Genomic DNA, 15687 nt, shown 5'->3' with positions numbered 1-15687 from the left:
TATTACATTTCAACAGCAAATAAACATCATTTATTTAAAAAAATAAATAAATCTGATCATATAAATAAACTAGTCTCGTACATTAATACATGATACATCACACATTAATGTCAGCCGCTAAATCGGGTTTGGTGGATTTACGGATACGGATATTATTTTTTCAAACCCGTTAGCATATATCCGTCGGGTTTAAAATTATACCCCGCCCACGGGCATACAAACCTATATCCGCGGCCGTCGACTTATTTTTTAACGGTTGCCCATCTTCACTTGGGTCCCGTTGAATCAAGGTCTTGCAACCCCAAATCAAGACCAGACCGATTGAACTGAGGTTCGACATGATCGAATTGGGTTTCCGTGCGGCCAAATTGAGATCCTGTGCAGCATTGGAGCTTTGTGCACGGCCGCCGGCGAGCCTTAGCCGCCCCAGGCGCGTACCGCCGCCGCGCGCGGCCGCATGCGCACCTCCGCTGGCCACGGGCAAGCGGGAGCCACCGCAGGCGCGCCCCACCGCAGTTCGCGGCCATCTGCGCACCTCCGCCGGCCGCGGGCGAGCGGGAGCTGCCACGGGCACGCCCCGCCGCCGCGCGGGAGCTCCATCATCGCATTAGGGGTACTTTGGTTTTTAGGGCGAATTTACGGCAGCTGTTGACAGGATGGACGGAAGGGTTAAGAATTAAAATAAAATTCCTTTCTAGTCCAAATAAGCAAAATAAGCAAGTTGATTTGAAAAGAGATCAAGAAACTAAGCCGAATTTTTACTAGAATCAAGAAACTAATTTACTCTTTACTATTTGGACCGGACATCTTTCTCGTGTGTGTGTGTATGGTCGCGTGGCGTGGGGCATATTTTGAATTGCCATCACACATGCAGCCCAGCCATATCTGTAGTGATCCTTTGATTTGGGCCACCATGTTTTTAGTCATCCCTTGATTTGGGCCGTAGCTGGGCTCTCCATTTCCAGGAGACAGCTGCTACCCAATTCCGGCCACCGCAATGCCGAACCCCGAACCTCGCTCGAGTGGTCGAGTGCAGTGGAGACCAAATCGGGTGTTACCGCGCATTATGTATTAAAGGGTGGTTCGGTTCCTCCTTGATTTATTTGAAGCCCTGAATGTTTGATATTAATTAGAAATATTAAATATAAATTAATGATAAAATAAATTTTATAACTCCTATATTTATTCAAGAGATAAATCTATTAAACTTAATTAGTCCGTGATTAGCCCACCTGACGCAACAGTGAATACTAATTATGGATCAATTAGGTTAAATAGATTCGTCTCATGAATAAACCCTAGTCTTATACAGTTAGTTTTATAATTAGCTTATGTTAGTCTTTCTAATTGCGACGTGACAAGACTTAAAATAAGTCCCAAGGAATCAAACACCACTAAGAACCTGTTATCGCCATAATCTGGACAGGCCGAGAGTGGGCCATGGAGTAAGATGGGCTTGGAGGATAGTTATAATGGGCTTACGAATCGGACCTTGTGTGGATGCTCTGGAGCTAGAAAGGCCGTGTAAATATAGATATAGGTAGTTAAGATTCGTGTCGTGATTGGTTAGGATTGGTTAAGAAAGACAAGTCTACGGACTATAAATATGTACCACGAATAAATAGGAAAAGATTATTCATTCATCAACAACTCTCGCGCACATCGCCTCCCCTATTTTAGGGTTTCTCCGGGTACGTGCTGTGCGGCCCCGATCACGTTCTGCGTGATCAGGGCAGCACCACCTTTGCCCGTTCGTTTTATGCGTTACTCGTTCTGAAGCCTTGTAGATGGCGAGTAGCGCTGGTTATCTTAACACGCATAGAGTAATATTATTTTCTTCGTATTCTGATCCTGCTTTGTTTGTTGCTCATGAGTGTTTGGTGGTCATTGCGTCTGGTTCTGGATGCGATGGTCACGTCTTGCTTTATCCTTATCAATAGATCCAATCTGTTATGACTAGTTTCTATTCATTGGAGATTTAGCTCAATATATGCATGATTAGACCTTGCAAACGAGTTGAAAGTTCCGGCGATATGGTTAGTGCTGGATTGTAGCTTGAAAAGAGATTGCTTCAGGAATCGGCTCTTCGGCTAGTTTTTGGATTTCTGTTCAGGTTGATTGTTCCGATGCTTTTGCGTATTTGTTAGGCTCAATCACGTGTAGAATGTTCCGATCGTGCAGTGAGGGTTTAATTATCGTAGATTGGATTAGATTGATATTTATGAAGCAAGATTTATTTCATTGTCAAGTATATATATTGCCTGTTCTAAAGATCCGATCCGGTATTGATGCAATCGGCTCTTCATAGCCGATACCGGGGAGGAATAATGAGCCGATCACGGCTCGGACTAACCTTTACACGTGTCTGTGCGTACAGGAATTTAATACATCACACCTTCCTGATCAGGTGCGGGATCAGGTGGCACGCCTAGCGACTCCAAGCCAGGGTGTGCGCCGGAATACTGGGCCGCTGACCGAGGGACCGGGGCCCACCAACAGTCCCGGAAGTTTCCCGACTCCTCGTGTTGCCTGTCACTGCTCCCTCTCTAAATTATTAGTCGTTTTAGTTTTTCTAAATTTATAAATATTGCTATGTATCTAGACATAACATGTTAACATCTAAATCGGTATATGTAAAATTATAAAAGGAATGTGAATTAATAGAGAACGCAATCATCTATGTGCATGCAAAATTTAAGCTTGAACAGAAATTTATGCAAGGAGAAAAAAAAGAAATCAGCACTTGAATAGTTACGGATTGTGGATCAAATATGAACCGTTCCACCCGCAACTATTTATTTATTTAGATGTTAATTTCTCTTTCTTGTTTCTTCTTGTATGGATTTTTGTTCAAGCTTAAATTTTGCATACATATAGGCAATTGCTTGTTCTATCGATCTTTATTTTTTTATGTAGTTTCACATGCACCGATTTAGGTACTATCGTATTTGGTATCACGATAACATCTTACCCGCTTGTAACGTAGGAGACGGAAGTAGACAAAGCGGTGATGATCATGCAGCAGGTAGGTGCTGCTGCCCTCCTCGAGTACAAGACAACAACTGGGTCATTACGGAATGCAGCGGCTGTGATCGTCCGGGAGGATCGGAGAAGGCCGCCGTGCCTGACGACCCGTCGACCTCCAGTGGAGCGGCCAGAGCAGGAACCCACTAGGTCACATATCTCTTTCACAAACTGGAAGCATCGTAGCACTAGTGGTCTAGTGGTAGAATAGTACCCTGCCACGGTACAGACCCGGGTTCGATTCCCGGCTGGTGCATTGAGCTCTTCTCTTCTTTTTTTACTGATGAATGAAGCAACTTGATTTTCCCCTTGCCCTTGCATGGTTGAATAGTGTTTGGACACTCTATTATTTTTCCAGTTATGTATAGTATAAACTAATTGAGATAGGATGAACTCATGGCCCAAGATGGGCGTGAGGATGCAAACTGCAAAGCAACTAGCAGCAAAGCCAGCAGAAATAGGAACTCTGTCATCAGCAAAGATGATGAAGGTTTGCCACATCATCTTATCTGATTCAGATAAGATTAGTTTATACAATACCAAACAATCTAGTTTATACAATACCAAACAATCTATCTAACATAAAAATATTAGAGTCTTAACAAAAGGATCTCTAGATTTTTCCAGCTAAAATCACCAGACTACAGAAGTGATCCTTTTCCATAGCAGCACCATGCAAAGCTTTCTTAGCATGAGATGGTCATAATATAGGACGTATGACTCTAGCAGCAGCATTCCTCAGTCCTGCTTCACTATCCTATGGAAAGCTTTGGTCTCATCTTCATCAGCAAGCTCCTTCAGAACTTCATCATCGATTTCAGTCACATGTTTTTGCAATGGATAGTCAACATAACGCCCAAAGAAGACCATCTTTGCAATCCAAGCTTTCCTCCTGTTGCTGTTGTATTTATCTTCCTCCCATGTCCCAGATGCCACAAGAAGGTAGACATATACCATTCTCTCCTGGCCAGGCCGGAATGCCCTTGCCATTGCCTGCATTGTCTTTGAATGGTTCCACTCTGAATCCAGCATCACTAGTCTTGATGCACCGGTCAGACTGATACCCTCAGCACAGGCTGTTGTTGAAGCAAGCAGCACCTTCCTCTTTCCCTTTCTGTCGCTGTTAAATTTATCCATGACATCCGAGCGCATAGGGAGCTCTTGATCACCTTGCAACACCAGGACTTCCTCCCCAAGACGCCACCCAAACACAATCTCTATCAGCTTGATGAGAAAGTTTATCGGGGACACGTTGTGACAAAATATCAGCACCCTCTCCCCTCTGAATGAGGACTTGTGCAGAAGATCAATTACAAACTTTGACTTGCACCCAACAGCGTAAGTCCTCTTGTACTTCTCAACTCTAGCTACTTCTTCTAGGGTAAAGTAAGTGCTAGCACACTTGGTTGTTTTTATAAGCCAAGGATGAATAGAAGCAATTGTGATGAGCAGCTCAACCTCCAGTGGGTAACGGGCATTGCCTGGTACGGGCATTGTTACTTTTGCCAGCACCTCTTCCTGGATGTCAGTGGGTTTCATGAAAAGGGTATACACATGAATCCCTGGAAGATTGTTCTGTTCTGTCCCTTCAAATGAATCAATGAATCCACGAGTAAGCTTGTTTAACACAGAGATGCCATCCACTCTGTCATCTACGCTACTAGACTCGATCTTTTGTCCCACTTTTTCCACAAAAATACGCCTCGCAAGTGCTTCTTGATGACCAGTCCTTTTCTGTGCTTCCCTGTCCGCTTCTGCAACTAGCGCCGTCATAACATCATTGACAAAACGAGGTCTGGCCAATGTTAAGGTGTTGAAATATTCTCCAAAGTTATTCTGGAAGACTGTACCGGACAAGAGAATTCTAAATTCAGTCTTCACCTTCATCAGTAGCTTTCTCAACTTTGATTTGTTGCTTCTTGGGTTGTGCCCTTCATCGAGGATCAGTAGCCCAGGGTTGTTCATAAGAACTTTCGCCATGAACGCCCTATGCTGCAGTTTTGAGTCTTCTTTCGTAAGCGCTAAGAAAGAAGGATATGTCATGAGGAGAATGCTTGGATCCTCATGCCACTTGCACAGTTTGTCCAGACTATCCATCATCCGCATCATTTTCCAGGATGGTCGGCGGAAGTTCTTAAAAATCGCCCGCATTTTTGAACTAAGAGTCCCCATTGCTTTGCCCCTTTCGTTAGAGTAGTGGAGCACATGTAAAGGAAGCGAAGTACCCCATTTCTCAAACTCTCTCTTCCATGTATGGATTGCAGCTTTTGGAGTAAGGACCAATGGTCGGCTTCTTGGGTGAACTTTCAAGTAACTGACAAGAAATGAAATCAGCAACAGTGTTTTACCCGCTCCTGGAGTATGTGCAACCACACAGCCACCTCTACTCTCTGTCGGATCATCCATTTCTTCAAGGTGTAATGATCCTGCCACGTTTTTCCATATGAATTCAAATGCTTTTCTTTGATGAGCATGCAGCTTTGGTTCAAGATCAGTGATCGAAGCCCACACATTCCCAGATCCCTTAAATTTGGAGAATTGTGGTGCACAGATCTCAAGAAAAGAAGGGTCAAGCACATGATCATGTTGACAAAATTCACTCCGTCCAGGCCTCTCATGGTCCTTACCAGTGAACTGCAAAGAATGAAAATATGAATCCATTCAATAATGGGTCTCCAGTAAAATAAAGAGGAAAATGATGGTTTGATCTTGTTTTGAAAGCTACCATTGGTGGAAAGATATCCTTTGCCTCAGTGCACACGACGTTGCACAATCTGCAGGTTAGACCAAGCTGTTCATCCAGTATGCAGTCATGATGACAGTGTTCTCCTCTTTTTCCTAAATCAGTATCGCTCTCATGAGTGGCTTCTGAATCTGGCATCTGGAAGTCCAAATTTGTTATTGTATAACACTATAACCACAAAACAAAAGGTAGCAGATTTTCCTGTAAGAACATTAAGTAATTTATGGCAAGTATGATTATCTTGGAACTATGATAGAGTTCATTGATCTATAATCCTTGTGGACCCTCCAAAAACTCATTTTGCTAGAAACCGGTCCAAACGATCAAAACCAACAAAATATTTCTATAGTAGAACATATTAAAAAATTAGCTTGTAATAGGTAAATGTGTGCAAGAGAATGTAAATTAGTTCATTTTATAATCCAGTTCGGTAAGTAACAGTACATGACAAGGACATATCAAGCAAAATATGGAGATTTACTATTACTAATTTAATCATTTCAAAGCATTATTAGGAAAAACATAACACCCAAAGCTTTACATGTAGACTAGTTAGAAATGCTGCATCCCTTTAAAGTTGTTATCACTATGCTCTCTGAAATACTTTAATTTTGTACTTTGCAGTTTGAACAATACCCACCAACTTACTAATAGGAGGATTAACACATATTGTGTACCGAAAAGTATGATTGAATCCCTTACAGAAAACAAACTTAAGGTCCTTTCAGAAAACAACTACAAAAGAAAATCATGCTTCACAGACCTGGTTTTGCTCAAGAAGTTCTAGTGAGGCCAATGCATAGTCCATTTCTTTCCACAGTTCTTCAAACTCATCCTTCTCCTCTTGACTATCAGTGGAAGACGACCATGTAAAATCCTCTTTTCGGTAAGCATTTCCACTACAATTCATTATCTGGACATCTAGCTTAAAGTCAGAATCTCTCTCAATTTCACACTGGATATTTCCAATGCATTGGTCTATCATTTCCTTGTATTCTCTTTCACGCATGTGTCTCTTTCTTTTCCTACCCCTCTTTTGGCAGAATGCTGGTTCACTATTGCCACCTAGGCTGTGAGATGAAGTAAAGGGCTTCAGTCGAAATGATAAAGGTGGACGACTGTACTTCTCCTTGTTCTTTGCAGGTGTATGTGGAACGTGAGAATCTGAGCATCTTTGCTCTGTTGTGTTCTTTTCTATTTCCACAGAGGTTGGTTTTTCCTTTACAGGAGAAGAGCACTGAGTTCTTTTCATTGGGTTCTTGCGCTGGCCATCCATGGACCTTGGGTCTTCCTTGACCATGAAAGGGCTGAAAGCTGTTTGCTTCACCCCAGAATTTCCTAGCACCTCTTCATTACCTGATTCTTCCTGAACCGGTGAATCCCAATCCAAATCACTCTCTGAATTTTCATTCATGGTAGATGATGCATTGTCCTCTTTCTTCTTGTAGGTTCGATTGAAATTAGGTGCATCATAACTAGTAAAGCGGTCTGGCTGAGTTTTCATACGCTTTGAGCGTCTCAAGTCCACACGCTCATATAAGACTTCAACATCTTGTGCACTATCCAATTCATTCATCTCAGTGGTACACCCGTATTCTGCAAGGTTTTGTTTATTAACCTGAATGACTGGAACCGTTCTGATCCTTGGGCGTAAAGCCTCATCACGTGGCTTGTATGATATTATATCCATGTTCTTGCCAAAACCTGGAGGTATGCTCATGGAATCAACACTATACTGCACTTCATCTCTTTTGGTAATTTGATAAATGATCTTGCCTTCTACCACCTTGATGTTGAATTCCATTCCCCTCAGGATAGACAAAACTATCAGGTGTGTAACTTCTGTGGAGAATCTTGCACTTAACAGCTTGCTTCTATTATGATGGAGGCAATCCTCTGCAGAACTCCATTGCACGCTGCGATCCTGGAGCTCCCCATATTGGAGCTTTTGCAAGATGAAAACATCACCTATTGTCACCACCTCGGCTATTGTACCAGCTATCACTTTTCCTTTGCTGCCAGGGCACTGGTCTTTGTAGAAAATAACAGCAAACAAGCAGAGGCACTGGTCTGCGTAATGTTTTTTCGTGATTTTGATGAGTCTTGCATCACGATACAATGGTACCTGTGCGCACAAGAAAACAAAGCATCTGTGAGATGATGCCATACTGTGAAAGATATAATAAAGTGCATTTCTAAAATTATACAAATAAATAGTTAAGAGCCATACAGAAGACTTTGTTTCTCCTCTGGAACTTGCTTGCTTTACACAGACATCAGCACCTGGCCTGAGAACATGCGAGCAATCTAAGCAAGTTGCTTTTCTGGAATGTAACCGCAGATTGTCCCCATCAATATTATGCTCGACAGAGGATCCACAGCAGACAAATTTCACAAAGAGACCGCCATTCCGTATCCTTATAGAATTAACTCCATGCCATGATCCGTTATGAAGGGCCTCGAATGCTGTGAGAAAAGTATGAATTGTGAGTTTTGTCCTATATCTGTCAGCAATGTTTGAAAGATATCAACAATGCTGGCACAACGGAAACAGCTGCTGAAATATGTCACTTACGAACTGCACTGATGGGGTGGTTATGGTGGCCTGTGGATCCCTTGATCATCTTGTCAGCAATATTAATTGAACCACATGGTCACAAACTGAAGTGCCTGCTATAGACAAAAAGTTCACTACAGACCAAAATGGAATTCTAAAGACAGTTACTAAGAATCTGCACAAGGCAAAGCGTCTTGGTTACTGATGGCATTGCACGTGAGAAAATGCATTCCCTTTTGTTTTCAGGAACAAAGATCATGGTGGCACAAGCACCATTTCGTAAGCAAATGCGTTGTTATAGGGTTTGTTATAGTTATGCAAGATATTGTTTCCTACAGAACCAAACAACAATCCAAGCACGAATATCTTTTCTGCTGATTTAATGTTTTGCCCTATGTAGACTCTACAAGCACGAGATATCCTACGTTAAGGCAAAAATCAACAGAGCCGTTGAATAGAAAACTATGGCAAGACCGCACAAGGATCTTGTCTATGCTAGTAAAAAAAATCGATGCATTTGTGTGCAGAATAATAACAATACATTAAATAGACAGGATGACTAACTAGGAAATAAACTCTTGGATGGACAGGCGATTATTGTTCTAAGCACTTCCTCTATCTGCGTATTCAGCAGAAATGGGACATTTTGCGACAAAGGATTCAGTTTGGTCACTCAAGGCAAATAAAGAAGAGATGAGGAATGCAGAAGAAGAAAACCCCAGTCTCCTAGAACGAGAGGTTGCATTTCCATCCATCCAAGAAAGGTAGAGCTACCTTATGCCATTCCAAAGTCCGGGTGGACAGGAACGGCGAGTCGGGCGGCGGACGGGCGGAGGAGGAGGAGAATGGAGATGGAGTGAACAGTGACGAGGACGATGGAGGGGAAGAACAAGAAGATGAGATTGCGGAGGAAGGCGGACTGCAACAGCAACAAATGGCATCGTTTCGGACCCACCAGCAGTGAAGCAGAGTCGAGCACTCGAGTTCACCAACACAAAGCCTGCTGACCTGCCTCGATCTCCTCTTCCTTGTTAGTGTTGCAAGTTCCAACGAGCAAGCATAGCCACAAGCCAAATCAACACAGGCCATATAATATTTTATTTACTGTAATTATGCACAACTGGTCCTTGGCTCTAAATTCCTTTCGTAATGTTTTAGTTATAAATCCATTTTATTGGATTTATCGATGGATTAATTGGCAGCTTAAGCTATTTTTCATGAAACTTATGAGAGAGAAGAGTCAGTTTTATCAGGATGGAACTGGAATGAAACCCATTGAAGAGTTCCTGTAAGAAAAAATGTACAGCTTGTTTATGAGTCTGCAACGAAGCAAAAATGGATGGTTGGTGCTGTCTGGTGTCTGCCACTGTGCCACATGACATGGTGGTTGGTTCCAACACGAGGTAGAGGTAATCCTTTCCTGAACTTATGGTTGGAACTCGTCATCTTTGGCAAGGGTGGAGGAGACGACAGAAAAGGCCAGGCAATGGAGCAGGCCAGACTGACACAGCCTTGGCCCTTGATCACGGTCGGATCTGCACCAACAAACTAAATAGTCTAGCACTACATCCATTGCCGCAAGCATACGGATAAATAGTGAGAACAGTTAGTTAGTTTATGCAAAATAGAGGTCAGGCATAACAGGGCCTGCTCCAAGCCAGAATAGTGAGTAGTACAAGCATTGCAAATGCCAGAATAGTGTGTACAGTGTCGGTAACCAATTTTTCCATTTCCAAGGAAATTGCTCATGTACAACACACCATTACTGAATTGTTTGCTTGGTTCACCATTTTATCAAGACAATCAAAAATCAAGGGCAGTGTTTTTCTTGCCCTTTATCTGAAATTATGCATCACCTACCACAACCTGATTTTCCTAACCAAAGTCAATGTCATTGCAACCAAACTGGTGAGCACATTCTAGTACAAAGTGGAACTTCAAGAATAAAATGTCAACAATCAATTCATTGCTCAACAATGGTGATTTCAATCAACAGCAAGTTTCAATGGAAATCCAACCACCCCTAAGTACATTTCTTTCCCTTGACCTGATTCCTCTTAACTACAGATCCTACCAGATAAAACAATTCAATTTGTGAATTGCCATGTTTACAGGAAGAATGAATACAGTGTGGAAATAAATTACCTAGTAAAAAAAAAACTTCTGTAACTCATCTGTTGCTCAACTCTATCTGCACCGAAATAGTTCAGAAAGCAATATACCATATTAGCAATCAAGCCTTTACCACCACTGATGCACAAGAACGCCACTCTCCCGCAGTGAACTGAAAAGGTCCAGGCACTCCTCATACGTGTTGTCATACTTGGGTGACCGCTCGCCAGGGCAGCACTTTTGCCACCGGTTGTAATGGCACTCCAGGAACAGTTCGTCGACCAAGCAGATGGCACCTGTATCGAACAGCCTTGGTATCAGATCGAACTCTGTACCCTCCACATCCATCTTCATCACCACATAGTCCTGCTCCGTCACCGTCTGCTTCAGCCACTGGGCAAAATCAAACGCTGGGACACTCCTGACCTCACCGGACATCTTGTTCCCGGCTGCAGGGCGGATGCGGCCCATGCCACGGCCATTGGCCTTGGCCTCATCCTCCTTTCCAGGGTCACCATTGATCTCGAATTTGAGCGTCTCATTCTTGACCCAGGCTGCATATGGAAGCAACGTGACACCCTTCTTGGCGGCATACTCAGAGTGGAACACGGGGTCGGCCTCAATGGCGTACACCTGGAAGGTGTGGTTCTGCTTAGGGTAGTGCTTGCGGAACCAGCTGCCGATACTGGAGCCGTAGCTGCGGGCGCCGACATCAATATACACGTAGCGGCGCTTGAAGCTGATATCGGCGAGCGCTGGGAGGTACTTGATGTTGTTGATGTTTCTCTTGAGCGTGATCCATGGCTTGAGGGGCTCCTCCTGGATGAGTGGCTCGGCGTGCGTGACGAGGTGGAGCTTGTGATCCCCAACTGAGCAGTTGTTAGCTGATGATGATGAAGTGGGTGTGGAGTCGGTAGAGTAGGCGGGAGTGTGAGCATGAATCTTCTGGAAGACTAGTTCCCGGAGGGTGGAAGGCGCGTCCTGGGCGTTGATCTCGCGAGATCGGAGCAGGCGTAGGGATGGCAGAAGCGCCTGAAGCGAGCGGAGGCTGTATGCGTCGGCGGCGCTGGACGTGAGGAGGACGAGATGGGCCTGTGGCTTTAAGATCCTTGCGGCCTCGGCGGCGAGATCGGCGGGGCGCTTGGTGGAGTCGAGAGCGCGGCCGGCGAAGACGAAGTCGACGGTGTCGGACTTGAAGGGCAGGCGGCGGTGGTCGCCGGCGACGACGAGCGGCGGAGACGGGTTCTTCTGGACGGCGACGGCGGCGGCGACCCCGAGCTCCCGCATGGCGAGCGCCTGGTGCGCGCCGCCAAGGCAGACGGCGCGGGAAGCCGGCGCGAGGATGCCATGGGCGAGGTGGTCCGCGAGCACGGCTGCGTGGTAGTCGACGGCCCTGCGCCAGTGGCGGGTGCGCCAGGCCTCCGGGGCCGGGACGTCGGCCTGGACGTAGGTCCTCCGGGCGGTGGCGATGGCGGTGGCCGGGTAGAGCTGCCAGGCGTTGGCGGCGCTAGAGACGGCGAGGAAGGCTCCGTAGAGGAGGCGGAGCCCGAGGGCGGCGACGGCGAGGAGGAGCGCGCGCTTGAGGAGGGCCCGCATGATGTGGGTGGATCTGGCGGCGGAGGGGAGGTGGGGTGGGGGGGATCTAGCGGGAGCAGAAGCCGGCGGAGGTGTGGTTGGCGCCGACGAGGGAGGCGAGGAGGAGGGGGAGGGCGGAGCGGAAGAAGGTGGGGAGGGGAGGGGGGTAATCGGCGGCAGATTCCATCTCGATCTCGTGTTGCGGCCCTCGTCGGTCGGACCAGACGGAGAGGAAGGGGAAGGAGACGATGCACCCGCCGCTTTTGGGCCTGGTTGGGGCCCCTGGGTTTCCCTCTGTATTACGACACGTGCCACTGCTGCCTGTCTGCCTGCCTCTCTCTCCTCCAGTCCCAGCAACGGTCATGTGAAAAGGCCATGATGGCAGTTGGGGTAAATAGGGGCCGAGCCCAAGCCACTACTGCTCGGCTGCTCGGGAAACCAGCAGAAGAAGAAAAAGGAAGGATCGGCTGCTCGGCTGACCCGGCTGACACCGCTGCCTCCTGGTTGCTTGCTTAACGCGCGAGGCCATCGATTCGATTCCATGGGAGCCCAGCCCAGTTGAACTTCGTGGTCCGGCTAGTTGAATGTGTACTCTTTTATGTCCGTTCATGTGTAGATCTGCATGTTACCTTGAAGTTTTCTTTGCGGTATCTCGTAGATCTGGAGCACTTGCATAAAGTAGTAGTACTGAACTCGTGGTGTCTCATTTATCCTGACAGGATAAGGCTAGATCTATTGTATTGAAATTGAAACTGGACGTTTTCTAAGCTCTCTGAAGTGGTTGATGATGTATGTTGGCACTGGGTGATGCATGTTTAATGTCGCAGCCGTGCTATTTTACCTTATATTAGATGCAATATTTCAGCAGCAGCAGCACTACTTCTTTTGTAATTGATTATTTGTTACATGCTATGATGTAGCCATGGATCCTGCTGAGTTGCGTCTCACGATGGTGTGTACGGAAGCTTCAATGGTAGTAGTTCTCTGTACCTAGTTTATTGCTAAGTGTAGGAGTCAGTCTCGTCCATCTATCACCTGTGGTCCAATGTCTACTAGAGATGAGCAGCGCCAAAATAACCTAGCCTACATCTTCAACAACACTGATACCTAATGTGTTGAGCTTATGAGGATGAGAAGGGCCGCTTTCTACCAGCTTTGTGATCTACCAGCTTTGTGATCCGTTGACTGAAAGATACAATTCACTGCAACATTGAGGAGCAAGTTGCTATATGCCTACATGTTGTTGGTCATAATCAAAGGTTCAGTTGCATAAAACTTTCCTTTAGAAGATCTACAGAAACTATCAGTAGGCATTTCCAAGAAGTTTTGTATGCAGTAGGTGAGTTAAGAAATGAGTTGATAGTTTCAGTTTGTTATGCAGTTACTTTCTAAAATCCAAAACAAACGCAGGTGGTATCCCTATTTCAAGATCACAAAGATATGTCCCACTGATCGTACTTTAGTAAGTCAAGTCATAACTTTAAGATGCCTGGCTAACTTATATACAATGATGTAGGACTACGTGGGTACTATTGATGGTACTCATATTTTGGCAAGGGTTCCAGCCAAACACAGAGTTGCATATCTGGGAAGGAAGCACACAACCACCGTTGACGGTCATTAAGTTACAAATCCGACTATCAACTTTTGCTTCACTCAAAGATAAACAATCACCAAAACTGAGAGATAGGGGTTTAACACTAACCATTTCCAGAAGATTTGGTGAATCACTGTTTATAGGAGATCGTGTGTGCATACAGAGGAAAACCGCTTAAACAAAGAAAAAAGTATATTTCAGAGCGTTCTATGCGAGCACGTGAATTGGAGGGCCCGCATCCTGAAGCAAATCAACCCAAGAGGCCAACAAATACACCTCCAACCAATCAGAGGCAGGCACACGGATTGAAAGGCCCATCTGGCAGACCAAACGGATGCGCCAAGGCACGAATCACCAAGGATCAACACCAGGACCCACCTGCCAGCCAGCCAGAGGAAGGTAGGGCCTGGGAAGGCTCACCTAGGGTTAACCCTGGTTCGGCCGAACCAAGATAGGTTCCCATCCAGGTGCATTTTGTCATGGAGTACCCCTACGCTTCCTCAAAACCGTGGCTAAGGTTTCCATACTTAAAGATGATGGGAACCGTCCTGAGAGGCTATAAAAGGAGGCCCTCTCCCCTCATTCAACACACACCACTTGGAGAAGAGAAGAAGTAGGGGGACTTCACCCTTTTAGAGCTACTTTGTAGAGTAAGTTAGGGAGTGTGTGGAGGAGAATTTTGGGAGAAAAGCCGGAGTTGTTGACCTCCCTCTACTTGTACCTCGGCGGATACAAGCCTTTTTTAGTAAGTAACTAGGTTCTTCTACGATGGTGATCAAGATTAAGTTCTAGTTATCATTCGCTTGCGGGATCATCGTTTGTCCTCGGATGTTTAGGACTTGAGTCTTAAGACGGAGTCTGGCCAGAGTTAGAAGTAGTGATCGTTAGCATAGACGTGGTGTTTAGACTTGAAGTCATCTTTGTTTGCTACCCTTTCCCACGGTTTGGCGGGGTAGGCGGCAGGTGGTGATAGCTCTATCCGTCCTTCGTAGTCCCCCATGTTCGGGTTGGGCGTAGAGCTAATAGCCGGATACACTTAGCAGACCAGGTGTAAGCCGATGCTCGAAGCAAACGGGTAATACCTAAACTTATGTTTCTTAAGTATCTCTATCTTTAATCAACCACACTACACAGGACCATCCTATCTCTTCCTTTTCCTAGGTAAACTAGCTAGAGACCGTTACACCTCTGTTCCCTGAGAAATATACGATGCCCTGAATACTCTTCCGGTGAAATGCTACAGCGGTATATCCGTGCGCTTGCAGATTCAATTCGTGAACGTTAAGAAATACCAACAAGCATTTCTGGCGCCGTTGCCCGGGAACGGTTGTTGTAGTTATCTTCGAACCTAGTTTGCCCGTGTACCCTTTCTTTTATCCTTTTTGTTACCATGGAGTCTATCTCTATTAAAAAACTTTCTGCTCTCAAGGACGAGTTCTTAGAGCCATCACAATCTTCCAACCCCATCACAGTTTCTGGCTACGAACTCCATCCTGACTTCATAGCCATGGTTCGGGAACAAACATTCTCTGGTTTTGATGACGAAAATCCCTATCACCACCTGCGAGAGTTTGATCAATTGTGCTCATACCTAACCATTGTGGGAATGGCATAAGAAACACTTCGGTGGAAGTTGTTTCCTTTCTCCCTTGCTGAGAGAGTGAAGCAATGGTACGCCCATAACGTAGGCCCATAACGTAGGAAAGGTAAACGGGGAGTGAGATGAACTAGGGACAGGTTCTACCTTACGTTCTTCCCTATTTCTCATATTGCTTCCCTACGAAAAGACACCAAAAGCACGACATACAAGCCGAATTAATGGTACATGCCCACAAAAGACACCAACCACCAGTGGTGAGGTTAGTTGTAGCCAAGTTCTGATCATCAAACACACTTGAACTACTACCACATCTAGTCCTGACTTCCCAGCTAACACACCATTACAGATCAACAAAAGGAACTTCATTTTTTCTTCACTTCATCTTAAGGATAACACCAAACAGCATGGCCACCAAAGTTCCAACCAGGGAGACTATAACTATCCAAACCCTCTTCTTCTCCTCAATTTCATTCTTAACA

The 15687-nt window shown here is 45.3% G+C and overlaps 2 protein-coding genes and 1 non-coding gene across 4 annotated transcripts; 1 reads left to right on the top strand and 2 right to left on the bottom strand.

The window, feature by feature from the left end:
* The first annotated feature begins 3209 nt into the window (after nucleotides 1-3209).
* On the top strand, nucleotides 3210-3280 carry TRNAG-GCC. Its single transcript has one exon. It is a non-coding gene; the product is annotated as a tRNA-Gly (tRNA).
* Nucleotides 3281-3462: 182 nt separating this feature from the next.
* LOC112881497 (SNF2 domain-containing protein CLASSY 1-like) lies at nucleotides 3463-9888 on the bottom strand. Of its 2 annotated transcripts, none has more exons than XM_025946208.1 (6): nucleotides 9099-9888; nucleotides 8343-8440; nucleotides 7998-8233; nucleotides 6531-7892; nucleotides 5750-5935; nucleotides 3463-5658 (listed from the first exon to the last, which is right to left on the bottom strand). In XM_025946208.1, exons 2-6 carry the CDS (start codon nucleotides 8389-8391, stop codon nucleotides 3763-3765), a joined length of 3729 nt encoding a protein of 1242 aa, XP_025801993.1. In that variant the 5' UTR covers nucleotides 8392-8440; nucleotides 9099-9888; the 3' UTR covers nucleotides 3463-3762. The 2 variants fall into 2 exon arrangements, with proteins under 2 accessions (XP_025801993.1, XP_025801994.1); XM_025946209.1 differs by having other exon boundaries at nucleotides 5750-5905; nucleotides 8343-8437.
* Nucleotides 9889-10268: 380 nt separating this feature from the next.
* On the bottom strand, nucleotides 10269-12289 carry LOC112881498. The gene has a single exon (XM_025946210.1). The coding sequence runs from the start codon at nucleotides 12030-12032 to the stop codon at nucleotides 10566-10568; it is 1467 nt and encodes a 488-aa protein (XP_025801995.1). The 5' UTR covers nucleotides 12033-12289; the 3' UTR covers nucleotides 10269-10565.
* Between the last annotated feature and the right edge of the window lie 3398 nt (nucleotides 12290-15687).

Source organism: Panicum hallii, chromosome 2 (genome assembly GCF_002211085.1).
Source record: "Panicum hallii strain FIL2 chromosome 2, PHallii_v3.1, whole genome shotgun sequence".
NCBI lineage: Eukaryota > Viridiplantae > Streptophyta > Magnoliopsida > Poales > Poaceae > Panicum > Panicum hallii.
Note: the sequence above shows the minus strand (reverse complement) of the source record. Positions and strands in the feature narration are given on the sequence as shown.

What these genes read in the sequence shown, in the direction of transcription:
- LOC112881497 (XM_025946208.1), bottom strand. Translation starts at nt 8,391, where the DNA reads ATGATCAAGGGATCCACAGGCCACCATAACCACCCCATCAGTGCAGTT. An exon ending in GAGGAGAAACAAAGTCTTCT is followed by an intron (nt 7,893 to 7,997) that starts GTATGGCTCTTA and finishes TTGTGCGCACAG; the next exon opens with GTACCATTGTATCGTGATGC. An exon ending in AACTTCTTGAGCAAAACCAG is followed by an intron (nt 5,936 to 6,530) that starts GTCTGTGAAGCA and finishes TTGTGGTTATAG; the next exon opens with TGTTATACAATAACAAATTT.
- LOC112881498 (XM_025946210.1), bottom strand. Translation starts at nt 12,032, where the DNA reads ATGCGGGCCCTCCTCAAGCGCGCGCTCCTCCTCGCCGTCGCCGCCCTC.